The 17328-nt window shown below is 35.0% G+C and overlaps 1 protein-coding gene across 4 annotated transcripts in view; it reads right to left on the bottom strand.

Annotated features, from left to right (window-relative positions):
- Positions 1–17328, bottom strand: part of NCAM2 (neural cell adhesion molecule 2) — a 283578-nt gene that overhangs the window by 122708 nt on the left and 143542 nt on the right. For all 4 annotated transcript variants that reach the window (XR_003990100.1, XM_030476672.1, XM_030476673.1 and 1 more), the window contains exons 2-4: positions 4942–5016; positions 3966–4172; positions 1523–1666 (exon numbers count right to left, since the gene is read on the bottom strand). Coding sequence is in view for 3 of the 4 variants with exons in the window: in XM_030476672.1 (XP_030332532.1) it covers positions 1523–1666; positions 3966–4172; positions 4942–5016 (426 nt within the window). In the remaining variant the exon portion in view is untranslated. The remainder of the gene's footprint in view (positions 1–1522; positions 1667–3965; positions 4173–4941; positions 5017–17328) is intronic.

Below are 17328 nucleotides of genomic sequence, written 5' to 3'. Positions count from 1 at the left end.
ACTTCCATCTTTGTTTGCAGAACTCAAAGAGAATATAAATCCTAGGGTGACCTAGCGATGTAGCAGATAAGGTTTTAAGAACATACATAAAGTTACTCAGAATGGTGAGAGGTTATTTTACCTATAGCTATTTCAGATACACTATACAGTAAAAAATCTTTAAATATGTACTTCTGATTTTGTGTACAGGCCTTCTGAGAGAAGAAACTAGTCTTCCGTTGCAATGGAACATACAAATATAGATACTACCAACTGCCAAGAATTTGCAAAGCTGAAATAGTCAAAAAGTCTGTGCTGCAAAAATCCCACTAGTTGTAATATCTACAATGGAAGAATGGTCAAGAATATAACTAAAGCCATGAACTTAAAGCACTGACATTATCTTATGTCTTTCTACTATGTCACTGCTAGAATGCTTAAAATAGAAGCTGCTTTCTGTTGTCCCCCAAACAAACTCCAATATACAAGTCAGTTTGGATATTAAATTATTCAGTATTTTAGCTTACTATGAACTAAAACCTGACAAGAATAATTAGTTACTTCTTTTTTAATAGGTATCAATTAAAATATGACAGACAAATTTTATGTTATTTAAAGATATGTGATTCGGTTATGGGTACTGATCCTTCATAGCAGATTTTGAAGCTGTAAATGTAACATGAAACAGAGTCATTTTATCACCCAAGGCATGAAAAAAAAAAATTCTTAACTGTTAGAATTTGAGTATATTCTTTTTCCACCTGCATTACAAACCCATATATATGTAGCCAAAACTCACAAAGTTCACAATGTACTATTTTTACATGATTTAAAATGTTGTTTCCTGGGATCTTGCGTGACTGGGATCTTATCTGGATACTACTCTAGATCAGAACACAAGGAAATTATTCTGCTGTTTAAATTAAAGCTGGTTTCTACTGTTGTACCTTTCTAAATTGTAAGCACTGTGAAAGAAAATGGTTGAAGAAACAAGTTCACACATTGAAATTTAAAAACTCTTAATTTTCAGAATGTATGACTTAGAAAAAAGAAAGGACATTTTGCTTTATTCCTTTGCTAATCCTACAGCAGCCAAATTGACTGGAAAAAAATATAATAAAATGGAAAGAATAAAAAATTTGTGAGAGATCTTTGAGGCAGTTTTACTTTTTCAAGCTCTAAGCTGCATCTTTGAAAAAGACTTCTGTGCAGAGTGAAGTTTTATCTGTGCATGTTTTAAAAACGTATTCAATTCCTATACGGCAGGCAGACCAGGAAGAGTTCCTGTGAAGGAGTTCCCAGCAATCTTTTGGGAATTTGGACTCTCATATTACATCTAGACAAAATTCCCAATTGGAAAAAATGATACATGAAGGAACCCCTTGCATATGGATTCTCTATAGAGACCACATAACTTGGTTAAATTCTACTTAAGCTGACAGGCTAATCAAAATCCTCTACTATGATGTGATCAGTCTTCTCTTACAATAATATTTTCAAATTAATTAGAGTGTATAACTTAAAGAGTTACCAAAATACTAACTGTCAGCAATAGTTGTGACTTCCTCATTCCGATACAACCAGCTGACAACAGGAGCAGGTGAACTAGTAACATGGCAAACAACTTCTGCATCTTCTCCCTGCCTGAATTCTTGTGGAGATACTATGTCTCGGAACGTGAGCTTTTCTGAAAAGGAAGAAAACAGAATATAGTACGTGTCAAGTTCACTTAGCATTAGAATTATATGTGACACCAAATCAGATAAAGATGACTATTAAATATTCTCGTAGTGATAATACAGAATTTTTTCCGTAATATTATTTTTCCAGATAAGACTCAAACCGTCCTGGACACATGACTTCCAGTCTGTAGAAATGACTTTACATTAATGTTGCATTATGAAAACCTTTGTTTTATTTATCTAAAATAAGCATGTTTTATAAATATATAGTCCATTGTTCCAGAGCCCAGTTTCGAACCCCTATCTTTTTAGACGTTTATATATTCAGGTTAATAGTCTATTTATTGTGTATTTTATTCCTCATGATCTTATTATTGAATTAAAATCTCATGTTTTTATTCCATTGAAACTTCCATCAAAACAACCAAAAATTATTTGGAAGAGTCTTATCAAAAAGGTGGAACTTTAGGCTCACTGACTGGGAAAAACGTCAGCTGAATAAAACATAAAATCTTAAAAGCCAGTGGGAAACTACATGGAAAAAACTTCGTATTATTAAGTCATAAGAAATTGTAGCATTTTTTGAGGAAATAACAAGATTTTTTTTTAGGTCTGATGAGGCTTTTAATTTTTCCAACCCCAAATAACCAAACTTACTATTTAATTTGATTAGTGGCCTGAATAAGTTCTGTATTATTAGAATTTAGTGTTAGAAGTCCATGATGGCATTAATCCATGATGTCATAGAAGATCTAATGCAGAAACAAACTGCCTGACAAAAAATTCCGGAAGCATTTCTTGCACACAGGATAAACAAACCAACTTATGTTCTTTAGGATCAAAGACTGCCAACTACATTTCAGGGGACACTTTGGAGAATGTAAGTCAGAGACACAACTCCACTTCCACTTTTTTGTATTGATAAGAGCACAGGCTCAAATAATTGCACAGTTCCCACAGCAAAGGGAGCACACTTTTGCTACATACATCTCTTACATACTTCTGTAAAGTATTTGTATGAAATGTTTGAAGTATTTGATCATATGTAAGTCAGAAGAAAAACTCTCATGGACATCAGTGAGTACTGAACCAGACCCTAGTATCCTGCTTTTTCCTTACAATACATCACAAATACGCATAATGAAACATTTATATGACTGTTGCCACAAACCTTCACATTTCTTGCATAGGTCTTCAGGTTTATCTAGCCTCAGAATTACTACAATTACCACATTCAAACATTTCAAAATACTTCAGCCTTGCTCAGCAGTTTGATTATTATGTGTGACTGGCAGTTTTAAGCATACAAATGAATTCCACAAAACCTGAAACCCTTTGAACTGCCAGTTTTCAAGCCATCATGTGATCACTTGTAACTGCTATCACCATTTTAATGATTATCAATAGTTTTCCTTAAATTGTATCTTTTTTCATTATCCTAGTTATCCACATCTTTCAGTAGTGCTTTAGGATTTTACTTTGAATTTTCTGTCCATTGCAATTCCTTAGTGCTCAGCCCATCCACAATGGGCTATAGTTTTATGACTATTAAAAAACTATTCTCTAATGAAATTAGAGAATAACTCAGCTGAAAGGCTGCTAGTATATGTCCCACTCTTTCACCCACAAAAATCTTTCCTATCTTCACTATGTACTTGTTTAATGTATTGCTTTTGATTGATATAAGGAATACAGTACAATGTAAAGTTATTTAACTAATTTGAAGAAAAACCCCCAGCCAAACAAAAAACCAGAAAATCTCTTACCACAATAGAATGTAGTTACTTTTCAAATATACTCCTCAATTAGTTGTTTGTAATTGAAATATATTTTGGATATTCATCACTGTAAGCTTCAATGCCTTACAGGAAAATGCCATTATAAGGCCAAGAACACGAGAAGACTGACATAAAAATAACTAATTCAGTCTAAACTCCACCTTTTAATGGCATATATTGCACTTCCTGCCCTTTTATTTATGCACACATTTGTAGCATTTTGTAGATATATTTGCAATTAAGAATTAGGTTGACATAACTTTTTCTCATTTTTCCTTTTTTCCATGAGGGACATACAGTGTACTCTCGTAAGATGGCATCCTAAGGAAAAGTGATCTATAATATTACAAAGTAGCCATCCATTTCATGTAAGCCTTTGTTGTAATATCTATTAACTAATCTGCAGGAGATGCAATTATTTGGAAGATAAGGTTCAGAGCCTAGGAAGATATCTTGTATAGGCTTTACTTTTTCAATAGCAGTGGCTTTTAAAACATAGTCTTTCATTTGATAATACTTTACTTACGATAAATTTCCAAAACAACAGTAGCTTCTTGAGTTTGTCCTTTAGCATCTGATGCTTGACATCGATATATACCAGCATCTTCTATATCTGCATTATAAATGGTTAGACGTGATCGAACACCTTCTTTCTGAACAACCACTCTTTGACTAGAAACAATCTTCTCTCCTTGTGGATTGTACCAATCTATGTTGTCAGGCTCACCAATGGCTACAAACAAAACCAAAAAACAATCCAACATTAGAAGTTCAGATAGACATGCCTACCAAATGCACAATGTCTATGCAATGTCAGAGAACCGCTAAATTATGAGAGTTGTGAGAAAATCTGCAGAAAGACAAGCAAGGCAAAACTGCAGGCAGATGTATGATTGTTGAGATTAGCAGCTCAAGGATTCAAGAAGGGAAAAAAACACAGAAAGATATGATGTCTTAAAAGACAGAAGCTGTTCAGCAGTCACTGGATCAACAGGTCAAGTCATCAGTCAGTTGCATTGTTGGTGTAGTCAGGCCATGTGTCATTGTCAATGGAAGGTCGCAACTCAGCAACATCAAGCATCCATATCAGCAGCTGCAAATGCAAACTCTTCTCCTCCTGACTAATACCTGGCTCTCTAGAAAAGACTTTTTGGGTGCCTCATTAGGTTGGAGAGGATACTAAAGCTTAGCCTAGTAGCCTATTTAACTCCTTAGTTTAGACAAGTGAAACTATTTTAACTAAAGAAGCATCCTAAAATATATAAACTGCACGTATTGATACAGACAATTCAAACTGAGCTATTCAGTCTGTAATAAATAGTTTCTAGACTGGAAACCAACGAAGCCAATGAAGATCTACTATTTATCACAATTCTCACAAGTCAATGTGAATACACAAAAACATGCTAAGTTAATACTGTGAATCAATTAATTCAGTTTCGAATTATGTAGAAGGTTCAAAATACAAAAAATACGTACATACAAGAAAAAGTAATACATACCTGTGCATGTGAAGAACTTGGATTCACCCACACTGAGCTCAACTTTGCTAAGTGAAATTGTAACTTGCAGTAGAGCTGAAAAAGATAAAGTAGGTTATGAACACATTTTGGCATTTATCCGTTTAAATTTTATATTTTCAGTTTTTGTATTTTCAGTTTCTGTACTATAGAGCCTGTGCAACAAATCTGAAAAGTTTCAGCTAAGAATTTTATCTTTTGAACTGGAGGATATATAGAGGTGGAGAAAACAATTAAAGAAAAGATGTTACATGAAGGATAACAGCCTCACATCCTAAAATAATGACAAAATAAAGAAAAAAAAAATAAAATAGAAAAAGGGATTGAAAGACACACAAACAAAAACCTCAGTGAGACTAAGGTGACTGGGAACACTCAGCACAGACTGACCAAAGGTAAATCATGCCTGACTAACCCCATTGCTTTCTAGGATAAAATTTTGTGGATGAGGGAAGTACAGTGGGTAGCAATTACCTTGACTTTACCAAGGCGCTTGACACTGACCATAATATTCTCATATCCAAGTGTACTGGGTATGAATAGCAAGGTTTTGGTAGTGGGGGATGGTTGCAGGAGTGACTTCTGTGGCAGTGATGTCAGGGGTTGCACTGTGACAGACAAAGCCAGTTCTATCTGGCTCCACAATGGACCCACTGCAGGACACAGGTGAGACAGGTGGAGGAGTTTGTGGCACCTCGTAGAACACCAAAACAGAGGAACAAGAAGGCCAGAGCAATAGGAGGTACTCCATGGCATGTTAGTAACACCCCTGAAGGCACTGTGGCCCATGCATAAGCCCATGCTTGAGCAAGTACACCCCTAAAAGCACTGCGGTCTGTGGATGACCCGCAACAGAACAGAGGAAATGAGTTAGGCAGAAGGACCAGTGAAAGAAAAGAGTGAGAAAAAAGGAATGGCAGAAAGAAATGACTACGTCTTCACCCCAACCCCAATCACTCCTTCACCTCACTGAAGGGGCCGAGTGTAACCTGCATTGATGGTGATAACAAAAGTAGTGGAGACTATGAACGGGGAAAGAAGAGGTATCTGGAGCCTGGGAAAGGGGAAGAAAGGTGTTTTCCCTAAGTGTTTAAGTATTTGCCTTGTTTCTCAATACTCAAATCAGTAATTAAAAGTTTATGTTAATGGCTGATAAATAACGCTAAATTCCCCAACTAGGGTTTGGTTTGCCCACGACAGTAATTTGTCAGTGATTTTCATGTTTATACCTTGACCCACAAGTTTGCTCACTCCCAGTTTTCTTATTTTCATCCCTGTCTTGCTGGGGGCGGGGAGAGCAAGCAAGTGGTTGTGTGGGTGTTTGGCCCAATCCACTACATGAAGTGTCATTGAGTGGACAGATAGGCTAGTAAGATCTAGTTGGATTTTACCTAACTGTCTAGTTGGATGGTTAGATTTAGAGGGCAGTGGCTAATGGGTCATACTCTACCTGGAGACCAGTAACAAGTGGGGCATGGTAGGGTTCTGTAAAGGTAAATGCTAAGTTCTGCATTTGGAAGGGAGTAACCTGTTGGGAATCATACAGCCAGTGACAAGAGGCTGGGGACTAGGCTTGTTCAATCTGTAGAAGAGAGAGCTGCAGGGAAACCTAACAGTCACACACCCATACCTATGAGGAATTCATCAAGAAGATGGAGCCAAGATCTTCACAGTAGTGTATGACAGATAGATGAAAGACAAGTTGAAACAAGAGAGGTTCAGGCTAAGCATAAGGAAAAACTTTTTCATGATTGGACAGTAGAGCAGATTGCCCAGAATGATCATGCAGTCTCGGTTCTTTCCATTTTCAAGAGCTCACTGGATAAAGCCTTGAACAATCTGGTCTGTCTTTGACCCTGCTTTGAGCAGAAGGTTGGACTCGAGACCTTCTTAAATGCCTTCCACCTTGAACTATCTTACAGTCCCATGACCCTATGAATAACCTTCTCAACACAGCTAGTATTACTGGTAAGGGCTTATTTATGCAAAATAACTATATACTCTTCAATAATCACAATCTAGTATTATCATCATCCTAAGTAGCTGTAGCTCTTTAACATCCATTATCTTACAGAACTGGACAATAAATGTTCATGAACTAATAACAAGGATAAAATCAGTCATGTTAATTTCAAGCTCTAAGACAGAACAAATCAAACAGACCAAAAAGACTAAATTTTTAGAGAATAATCTAAATTTTCATTCAGTATTATACAGAGTAGAGAACTGGGGTCTATCTGAAATTTTAAAAAATATTGTTTCAAGAATCTGAGGTTTTCAGTCTTGAAATATAATAATTATGGTCTATTCTGTGTATGTGGAAATATTTCACCTTGTTGAAAACTGCAACACAAACTACAGTGTGTACTGAATGTCCCAAGCTCAGTAGATTACTTTTATATAATTGGTTTGAAAGTACACAAGGACAAACATCTCTAGAGGTGAGGAGTACTACACTCCAAACTAACTTTTTGGTGTGAAAAAATTTACTTATGAATATTTAGAACTTTAAAACCTGCTTAAAAACCACAATTATTCAGTTCCGTTGATAGTAAAAATTAAAGAGAAGATGAGCACAGAAAAAATCAGTATCTAAGTAGTATGTATACATATTAATGTGAAAATTATTACAAGAAAAGTGTACTGAAATAGATTTGCTATTAACTGATCTACTTTCATGTAATCAGCGTGGATAAGCAAGAACTAGACCAAGTTTGAATTTTTCGTTCAATAGTCATATCAAAAGGAAAACCAAAAAATGCGAAGAAAACTGAAAATCACTTCAGTATGTGTCTTCGAAACTAAGTTTAACAGAATTGGATATTTCCTACCAAAAAAAAAAAACCACCAAAAAAAACCAAAAACCAAAACAAACCCAACAACCAAACATCTGTATAGAAAATAACATTTTTTCATGAGATGTCCTGCATTGTGGACACTTCTCCTGAGGAGACCACCACAATTAAACTTACTCTTTTTTTTTTTTTTAAATTATTGTTAATATTTTGTCCCCTGCCCCCCATAAGAAAACAGCTAACCAGAAAAATCACAAAAAGCCCCCAAGAACACATCCTACTTGAGGCAAAAGTAAATACCTGTGTGTACTCTCTTTGCTAACATCAAAACCGTCAGTCCATAAAGACCATCAGGAAGAAGACGTGACTACCTAGAGATGACAAGGAAACTGAAGTGCACTGTAAAAATGTTGAGTATAATACCAGAGCACGTATGAGCACCTATCTCACTGCAATAGCAAGGAATGCAGTAAAGGCTCCTTTGGAACACAAGCACAGCACTGGCAGAGAAAGAGACTGCTCATTCTTCTCTATGTCTTTACGTCCATGGTACCAGAAGCAAAAGCCAAACTTAAGAATAGGAAAGGAAATGCATTTCACACAAAGTTTTATTTTTGTCTTAATAAGCATCAAGGAGTAATAAATCATCCAGGAGGCTATTCAAAGTATCATTTCTTTATTTATCTGTCAGGGTAAGCTCCATTTTAACCTCAGGATGTACAACTGTCCAGTTGGAAACCCAGGTACTAATCAATTCAGAGACTGAGGAATTTCTAGAGATTAGAGCCCGGACACTTATTTCAAATCGTAGACCCATTTTTCAGGTCCTGTGCCACCACTTTTCTGATACTGTATTTTTTTATAGAGTTTGTAGTCTTGTAGCGTTACTTCGGAAATGTGTATGTTAGCATTTCAGCAGTATTGCTTCAAGGACAATTTCATTGCTTAGTTCCAATAACTGTAGTTAAGTGATGTAGAACTATGCAAATGTAATAGATTAAGTAAAAAATGCCAGGTAGAATGTAAGGAACTGCATCATGAGAGGTGAAAAGTTACAAAATATATTTTCTTCATCAATGAAATAGGTATTTGAGTCTGTAACAAAGTTTTGGCAAAGGGCTGAACTCCACTTAAAATTCCTAACATAAGTACAATTATAAACTCTGTGGAAACATGCTAGCTACGTCTCTGAAACCAAAAAGAAATAATATTTTCTACATATGGTACTTTAATATTTACAAAATAGAAAAACATAAGACCATCTGTCCATTTTTCCCAGTTCTGCTTCATGTAAATAGAAAAACATTGCTTCATGCAAACCAGGAAGGAAAATATTGCCCAAGTGATTAATCTAGTAATCTGTGCTTATTAAGTAGTCAGGCAAATAGTTCAGTAGTTTGCTAGAAGGCGGCTCACTCACCACTTACTGAAAGTAAAATATTGCAAAGAGACAACACATCCAGAAAGTTCTACATTACTTCCAAAATTATTACAAGAAGAGCTATATAGGTGCATTAGAGTACTATAAGCTCTGATGAAGACGGCATGCAATGTATGCACAATTCAAGTTACTGCTATACACTAACAGCTAATGGATTAATATAAAAGGGAGTTGTTTGTATCAGACTGGTCAGAAGGTCTTTGAACACACAGGTGAATGCTTATTTTATCTTGTCAGCAAAGATGTTCCAAAAATTCAAGTCAGTAGAGGTTCTGTCTAGCTATGCTAAACTAAACCCAGAAATTAATAGTAGCTTCTTGACAGATCTGACAAAATACTCCCAAGTTTCCTTACTAGCTGTGAAGAATAAATAAATAAATAATGAAATCACTCAATAAAAGGCAAGATCTAGAAGATGTCTTCAGGTACACTGGAGTGTAATGTTACTGTAGTATAGCTGTTCTGGGAAAAAGAAAAGTCAGTCAGGACTTCATTCAGTCTTTAGTACATGTGCAATTTTATAGCAAAAAAACCCCAGAACGCTATTAGCACTAGTGGATACAACCAATCCCTTCCCTTTTGATCATAGTCATTATAAAAGAATTATTACCAACTGTACCACACTAAGAGGATTCTGTTGAATTATTCCTTAATGGGTTTAAAAATCACTTACGAAGATAAGTAAGAGCAGTAATAAGAGGTCCATTTGTTCTGTTAAACATGGAGACAGATGACTATTCATAAGGCCTAATATTCAGTAGACTAATTGATTTCAGCACCATTTGCAGTAGTATCCTTCACATTTCAGATCTAGCACCACAATACTGTCATAGCTCTGTCTACGCAGATGATTACATAATGTAACAGAAGTCAGAGTGTAACATCAGAGAAAAAGTGTAACAGTAAGTCACTTGCCTATGTACTCCTGTTGTCACTTGGCAATATACTAAAACACGTTAAATGTGTATACTGTATAAATGTATATTTAAAACATATATATATGTAAGATACTAAAAAGGAAAATAAGACAATATTTGAATAAAACCCGAAAAATGTTGCGTAAAGCTCTGCTACAACTATTACTCCATCCAGCAACTTGATAATTCCATTTCTTAAAGAAAGCCCACCCAAACACTCCAAAAACCTGAAAAGCTTCTTTTTGTTTGTACAGAAAAGTATGACATGAGGCAGACACCCAAACTTACCATATTTTGCCTCGGTTTTCACAACGTAAATTTAGTACAATATAGCTGAACTGTTTTATGCTACATCAATAGATCTGAATGCATTTTAGAATTTACTTTTGAGCAAAGAGATAGCACTCTACTACAAAGGAGTCTTTCTAAATATGTTGGGCTGCAAACCCTCTGAAAGAGAGAGGATAATGTGAAGGCAGTAAATAGGAAAGGGGACAGCTGTAGAGACAAAACAAGGCATAGCCTAGTATCAACACGGAATAAAGAAGAGGAGCAATAGCTACAGAAGCTAATTTGGATGGCTATGGCAGTGGCTTCTAGGAAAAACAAGTAGATTGTAAGACATAGCTGAGGACTGTATTCTTTGTAAAGGTCCTAATTCAGTTTCCTGACCGCAGTTACACTCTAGGCTATTAGTATGCTTTGACTTCAGGTAGTAAGTAAACTTACTTGGGTGATGTGGTTTTGCTTTCAGTAAATGATTACACTAGTATTTAATATTTAATATGCTTAGAAAACTTGGCTTCATTATTCGTGAGCATGAAGAAATTAGTACGTATTTAACTGGTATCAAATTCAATCCCAGAATAAACATTCATCCACTTAATCCTTTTTCCCTTTATTATGCAGACTTCTGAGAATACTCCGCTTAAATCCATTGATGCTCAGATAAAAACGAATGGGCTTTGAATGAAACTTACACTAATACAATCCTTGCAGAAATGTATTCTCTCTTAAATTTCTATGATTTTCTAGTTTAAATATATTTGAAACACCAAAACCAGTGCCTTGTTTTCTTTTAAAATACTATACTTTACATCCATTTGGACTCCTAAGCTGAAATGAGAAAACAGAAATTATTAAATGTACACTGAACTTGTTAAGTAGCAGACATTTTAAGGGCATTTTCTTTTATGGCAAATGCTTTTTTAGTCCTTTTTTAAAATCTCAAACAGTTAACCTATTTCAACTATTTATTTAGCGAATTCAAAAATATAAAACCATTATACAATCCATAAAGTTACAGTTCTATAAGAGAAAGTCTGATTTGAGTTGTTTCAATGAGTAATCAAATATTGGGGAACCATACAGCTCTGCCCTAAAGAACTCCATTAAAACAACAGTTCAAAATAGAGCTGAATTAAAGTCTGTGAAGCTCTTTGCACTCAACAGACAGAATCACCAAATAGAAATAATGTTCAGAGATATCTTAAGTCACCTAAGGTACTCTTTTTTTTTCTTCACATAGACAATGAAGAAGACTTCAACAGTGTAGACCTTTTGAAGAAGGAATGGCATGCAGTCAGATGTTACAGAAAAGAATCATTAAAGCTAACAGCATTATTACTAAAATGATCATCATTAAACAGCAAACCTTCAACAAAATGCTAGAAAAAAATAAAGATTTTATCACATACTGACACATTTCTTTTATATCTAAGTGAACTGTCTATGGGGAAGAAATCCTATCATCTGCATACCCACTGAAAAGGAGATATGTTCTCATTGAGTTTGTGAAGACTGGGAGACTGTGTTTTAAAACACCTTACATATTTGTAATCCTTCAGGAATAAAAAATAATGCTAAAGAATTTTTTTTCTCTGTATGTGGGGAACTACAGTGAATATTAATCTACACAGACTATTCAAATGTAATTCACTCCAAATTTTACTATTTAAATGTACTTTTAAATTTTTCTCAATTTGTCTTAGCAGTTTAATAAGCTACATAAAGTTGTTTTGGTTTTTTTATTCAGACAGTATTCTAATATCCTGTAAGCATTATAATCTTTTTTTTTTTTCTTATGAATACAGATACGTTAAGTGGCATAATAATAGCCTGCCTTCCATTCGATGGCCTTGAATGCTTGCCTGCAATTTGTTTTGCAGAAATATCTGAAAGACAAACTGCATCTGCAAAGCCAAAACCCAAGAACTTAAAATCTAGGGAGGATGGTTATTTTTCAACTTTCTAATGGGCAAACTACTGCTAAATCATAACACACCACTTCTCCGGGGTGTGACAGTACTGAGAGATATTAGTTATATTCTTAACGGCTTGACATTGAGCTTCATGATTAAGTAGATCAGTATAACTGAACTTTCCATTTCATCACATTAGCATTAATTTGGATTTGTGAGTAGGAAACGCAGTCCTGATACAGTTCTAAGGTTTTACTTGAATCATTATGGATTCTTTGTTGAATTTCTATCTTATAGAACACAGACTGGTTTATTTTTAGGTAGACAAAACGGTCTTTGTGTCATCATGAATTCATTTCCTACATCTGCTGAAGTGTCATTTTCCCTGATGAGAAGAGCTAGGAGTCACACAAAGTTCAAACTGCCTTCTGAGGCATAACAGATGTTATAGGGGTGAAATGCATAATGCAAGATAACCAACACGATCCAGCTTTGTGCAACAATGGTCAAATACTGAAGCACAGTCAGAAAATCCTCTGTTTAATACTCTTTTCTATGACACTTGCAGCAGAAACAGTAAAATAGATAAGCTATTAATATCTGAGCAGAGACTATACAACTATAAAACAGGACATCGCTTAAACGAAGTCTCAAGTCTTATCTCTATCTCAAACAGATGTTACTCACTACTGTCTCTCTCCCCCCCCCCAATTAAAGGAAACTATAGTTTAAAAAAAAACCATATAAATGCAAAATTGTGAGTTCTATCAAGATTTCCAGGCACACCGATATTGGGAGCTCAATTCTCTCAAAACTTAAGAGATGAGATAGTGATGTCAATATTTAAATACAGATTTACAAGCTCAACCTTATTCAGATATTCTAAAGAATATTAATTAATATTTAATCCAGATGTAAATTTCTAATCATGACTTAGAAGTTTATCTCCAAAATCAAGATTAAAATATATCCAATTAAAAAAAATAATGGAGATATCTGATTTTATTCACCTGAAGTCTGGTTTTGGCAAGAAAAATTTTCTGTAAGTAAAAGACATGACCTTTGGAGAACTTTAGCTATAAAATGCATTCTGTCAGACATGACATGATGCAGATATGTAATTCTATTTAAGTTATTTTAGCTAAATTCAGTAGAGCTTCTTATTATGAATGGAAAATACAGTGAAGTTTAAAATTCATTGCATAACGGAATATTACATTAACTGTAGAGAAACATACCAGGGAAACTTTATCATACATAAATCTCATACATAAACAATTAGAGATGTAGGAAACAATAATATAGAATAGGATGATTATACTTATCAAAGCTTAACACCACCTTAACAAAATCTCCTCAAACTGAAGATGTTTGGGTTTGGGGTTTGTTGTCATTTGGTGTTCTTTTTTCCCAACAATAAACAGAAAGAAATATTTCAAGAGCTTATGAATTTTAAGAAACATGCTTCCTAAACTGAAAATTATATAGTCAGAGAATTCTTAACTTCATAATTTCTCCTACACCCAAGTTAGAATACCCAAAAAACCCAGAAGTATCTCAAGAAAGATAAACCTGAAAAATTCAGACCTTCATCTTCAAAGTAACAGTTTCTCAGTAGCAGCAAACTAGGACAGAGAGATGTAGAATAAGTGGAAGGGCTTGGTGGGTGGGCTTATTTTACATTCAATCTTAAATCTCTTTTCCCAAGTAAAGAGTGACAGGATGAGAAGAAACAGCCTGAAGTTGCGCCAGGGGAGGTTTACACTGGATAGTAGGAAAAATTTCTTCACTGAAAGGGTTACTGAGTACTGGAACAGGCTGCCCAAGGGAAGTGGCTGAGTCACCCCTGGAGGTATATTATGTGCCATCCCTATATAGCACATAGGGATATGGTTTAGTGGTAGACTTGGTTCGGTTAACAGTTATACTTTATGATCTCAAAGGTCTTTTCCAACCTTAATTCAATGCGGGTTTTTTTTAAATCTAACCTAAAATGGATTTAATAAAATTTGCAAAACTTAAAAGCTTCTAAGGCAAAGAAAGTGACACAAGCTGACTACAAAACCTTAAAAATAATGCATTGCTCTTAATAAACAGGAATCATGGATGGTACAGCTGGTAATATTTAGTTGAATAGGAATATTTTTAATCTTAATAAATTAAAATATATTTTAATATATAACCTCCTTTCACCTCCTGTTACGCAACATTGGTACAGGTCTTCACAAGAAGCAGTTCATAAACTCTATTGCAGGCATACTGTATCTGTGCCACAGATGTGCTGCAACTTAAAGACATCTATCACCTACTGTGAGAGGCTGAGAGAGCTGGGTCAGTTCAGCCTGAAGAAGAGAAGTCTCAGAGTGGGTTCTCATCCATGTGTATAAGTACCTGATGGGAGGAGCAAAGAAGAGGGAGCCAGACTCTTCTCACTGGTGCCCAATGACAGGGCAAGTGGCAACACGCACCAACTCAAATACAGGAAATTCTGTTTAAACATAAGAAAGCACTCTTTTACTGTGAGGTTGGTCAAACACTTGAACCAGCTGCCCAGAGAGGTTGCCGATTCTGTCTTTGTTGATATTAAAACTCTAACTGGACACCGTCCAGTGGCAGAAACTTTTGAAAACTACATTTTTCCGTTGTTCCTTGGTAGTCAGCAACAGTTAGTTTGATAACATGCCAAGACAGTAACTGAACATGTACACCCTAATTGAAGAGTAGATTCATACTGCCTTCAGAACAGCAGCAGAAAACATGATACTAGAACCAGGACTCAGAAAAAAAAACCAATCACAAAACCCAAGCTGATTCACTGCCAAGATTCTTTCCGCAAAATCAGGTCACAGTGCAAGTGGTCCTTCAAATTGCAGAGAGGTACAGGATTGAGCCAGCATTCTTTCTAAGTACTTGGTCTTTACAATCTAAATCCAAACAACATGCTTCTCAAACTTCAAACCAAAAGTTGTATGCAAGGTTTTTGTTGAATGCCAAGCACATTTACCCTTCAAATGATCATACAACCAATTCAACATCACTAATCTAACAAAAAGACGAGAAGAAAAGAAAAAATACTGGAATCATAGTTCTGTATCAACAGGCACAGCACTGGGAAGGTTCTTCTGAGTCTGGAAGACGCTGCAAGATCATTTCGAAATGCAGCATCCACTGCAATCGCATACAACTTGTCTTTTGGCAACTGTTGCTAAAAATATAGTAGTGCCTATAAAATGTACTACCAGTAGGTAGCAAATAAGTTAAACTAAATACATAAACAGAAGTCAGCAACAGAAAGAGCAGTACATAATTAACTTAATCTTGAATAAAACATACCGACTAATCAATGTCTCTGTAGCTGAGCAGAGAGTATTTTAACCCTGATGCCAAGAACCTCTAAACAACCAACTGCAGTGGCTTTTCTCGCAAATTTCTTTTTTTTCTCTTGTGAAAGGTGACATATCTAAAAATTACCTGTTTCAGAGAAAGAACTGACCTAGTAAAAACATTTTGTGCCTCAAAAATCAGTTACAGTCTCTGTCTAGAGTATTCTTTAAGACAAGTTCATTCCCATGTATTGGAACTGCAAAATGAAATGAGAATATCAACTTCAACTACACAAAACCCCACACTTTTAATTGTAAGAGTTGACAAAGAGATTGTGGAAATGTGAACCAAGGATGTCTGTCTGACATCTCAAGAAAATTAATTTATAGCTCAAAGAAAAATGAATTGCCCCATTCACAGTCTATTTCTGAAATCTGCTATCCTGTTGAGGACAGATGTCATCAGGGCATGGAGAAATGACTACAGGGACATTCTGCTGCCAGGCACATATATCTAGGCAGTGTCTAAATTCAGATTTAAGAACTTGCTGCCTTTCTCTTGGCACTAGTCACTTTGCCTGCATGCTCCTTATAAAAGGTAGGTGTTTCCTGAGACACTCCAAACTGGCTGTTTGTTATTTGTTTTTCATCCTCCTTCCATTAAGTTCCTGAGAAACTTACACTCACATTTTGAAATGCAAGAGTCTACAATCCAGTACTCAAGTTCTCCAGTATTACTAACAAATCCAGGACTTCAAAATATTATCAACTGGGATTGATCCTAAGAACAGAAATATCTGCATGAGCCCGTAATTCTGCTCAGAAAGAAATTGGAAGCATAGGATGGAGAATTAGCCATTTTGATACACGCTTCATCTACATAGTCCTTTACTTTCCGCTTCTGGAATTTACAAGAAAAGTAATTAAAAAATGTTATAGCACATAACTCACAGAGTACTTAGACAATCTTACTCAGAAATATCTCGATATATAATTATTTGTCTGAATATATTTTATCTTTCATCAAAAACTTTTTAAAATATTATCTTATTTCAATGGCACACAAACCTAGAATTACTGTTGCTTGCATTTTTATCTATAATTTAAAGGTATTCTGTTGGTAAACTATAAATAATTAAGTGATGAGTTTGATATTATTATACTCACTATTGAAAATCCATTTAAATAAAAAAAATCATAAATTACCTGAACAATGCTGAAAGTTGCCAGATGACAGTGTTTAATAATTCTTCTACTTAGTAATCAACTGAAGATATTCAACATTCAATAAAAATTAAAATATTTTAAAAAAATATTCCTTTATCAGTCTTATCCTGAATGGTTAAATCCTGAAGAAACATGAAATTGGATCTAATATAATGTCTATCCAAAAAAGGCTTGGAAATCATTGTTACTGAAGTATGACTGTTGGAGATATCACACCCATTGGGTCCAGAACATACTTGTCTCTATAGCTGTTAAAATCACAGTCCTTTGCAAAGACAATACACTTTCATGCACAGAACCTCCATAATGCTGAATGCTCCCAATCCACTTTTAATGAACAGCATATTATTGCACAATGCATATTTAATTTCTTTAAGAATTTGTCTTGCTGCCTCAGTATATAGATCAATGTATTAAAAACATAGTATGTTAAAGTATAAAGAAAGGATAATCTACACACAGAAA

Source organism: Strigops habroptila, chromosome 2 (genome assembly GCF_004027225.2).
Source record: "Strigops habroptila isolate Jane chromosome 2, bStrHab1.2.pri, whole genome shotgun sequence".
In the NCBI taxonomy this organism is placed as follows: Eukaryota; Metazoa; Chordata; class Aves; order Psittaciformes; family Psittacidae; genus Strigops; species Strigops habroptila.
The sequence above is the reverse complement of the archived record's forward strand: the minus strand, read 5'-3'. Positions and strand labels throughout refer to the sequence as shown.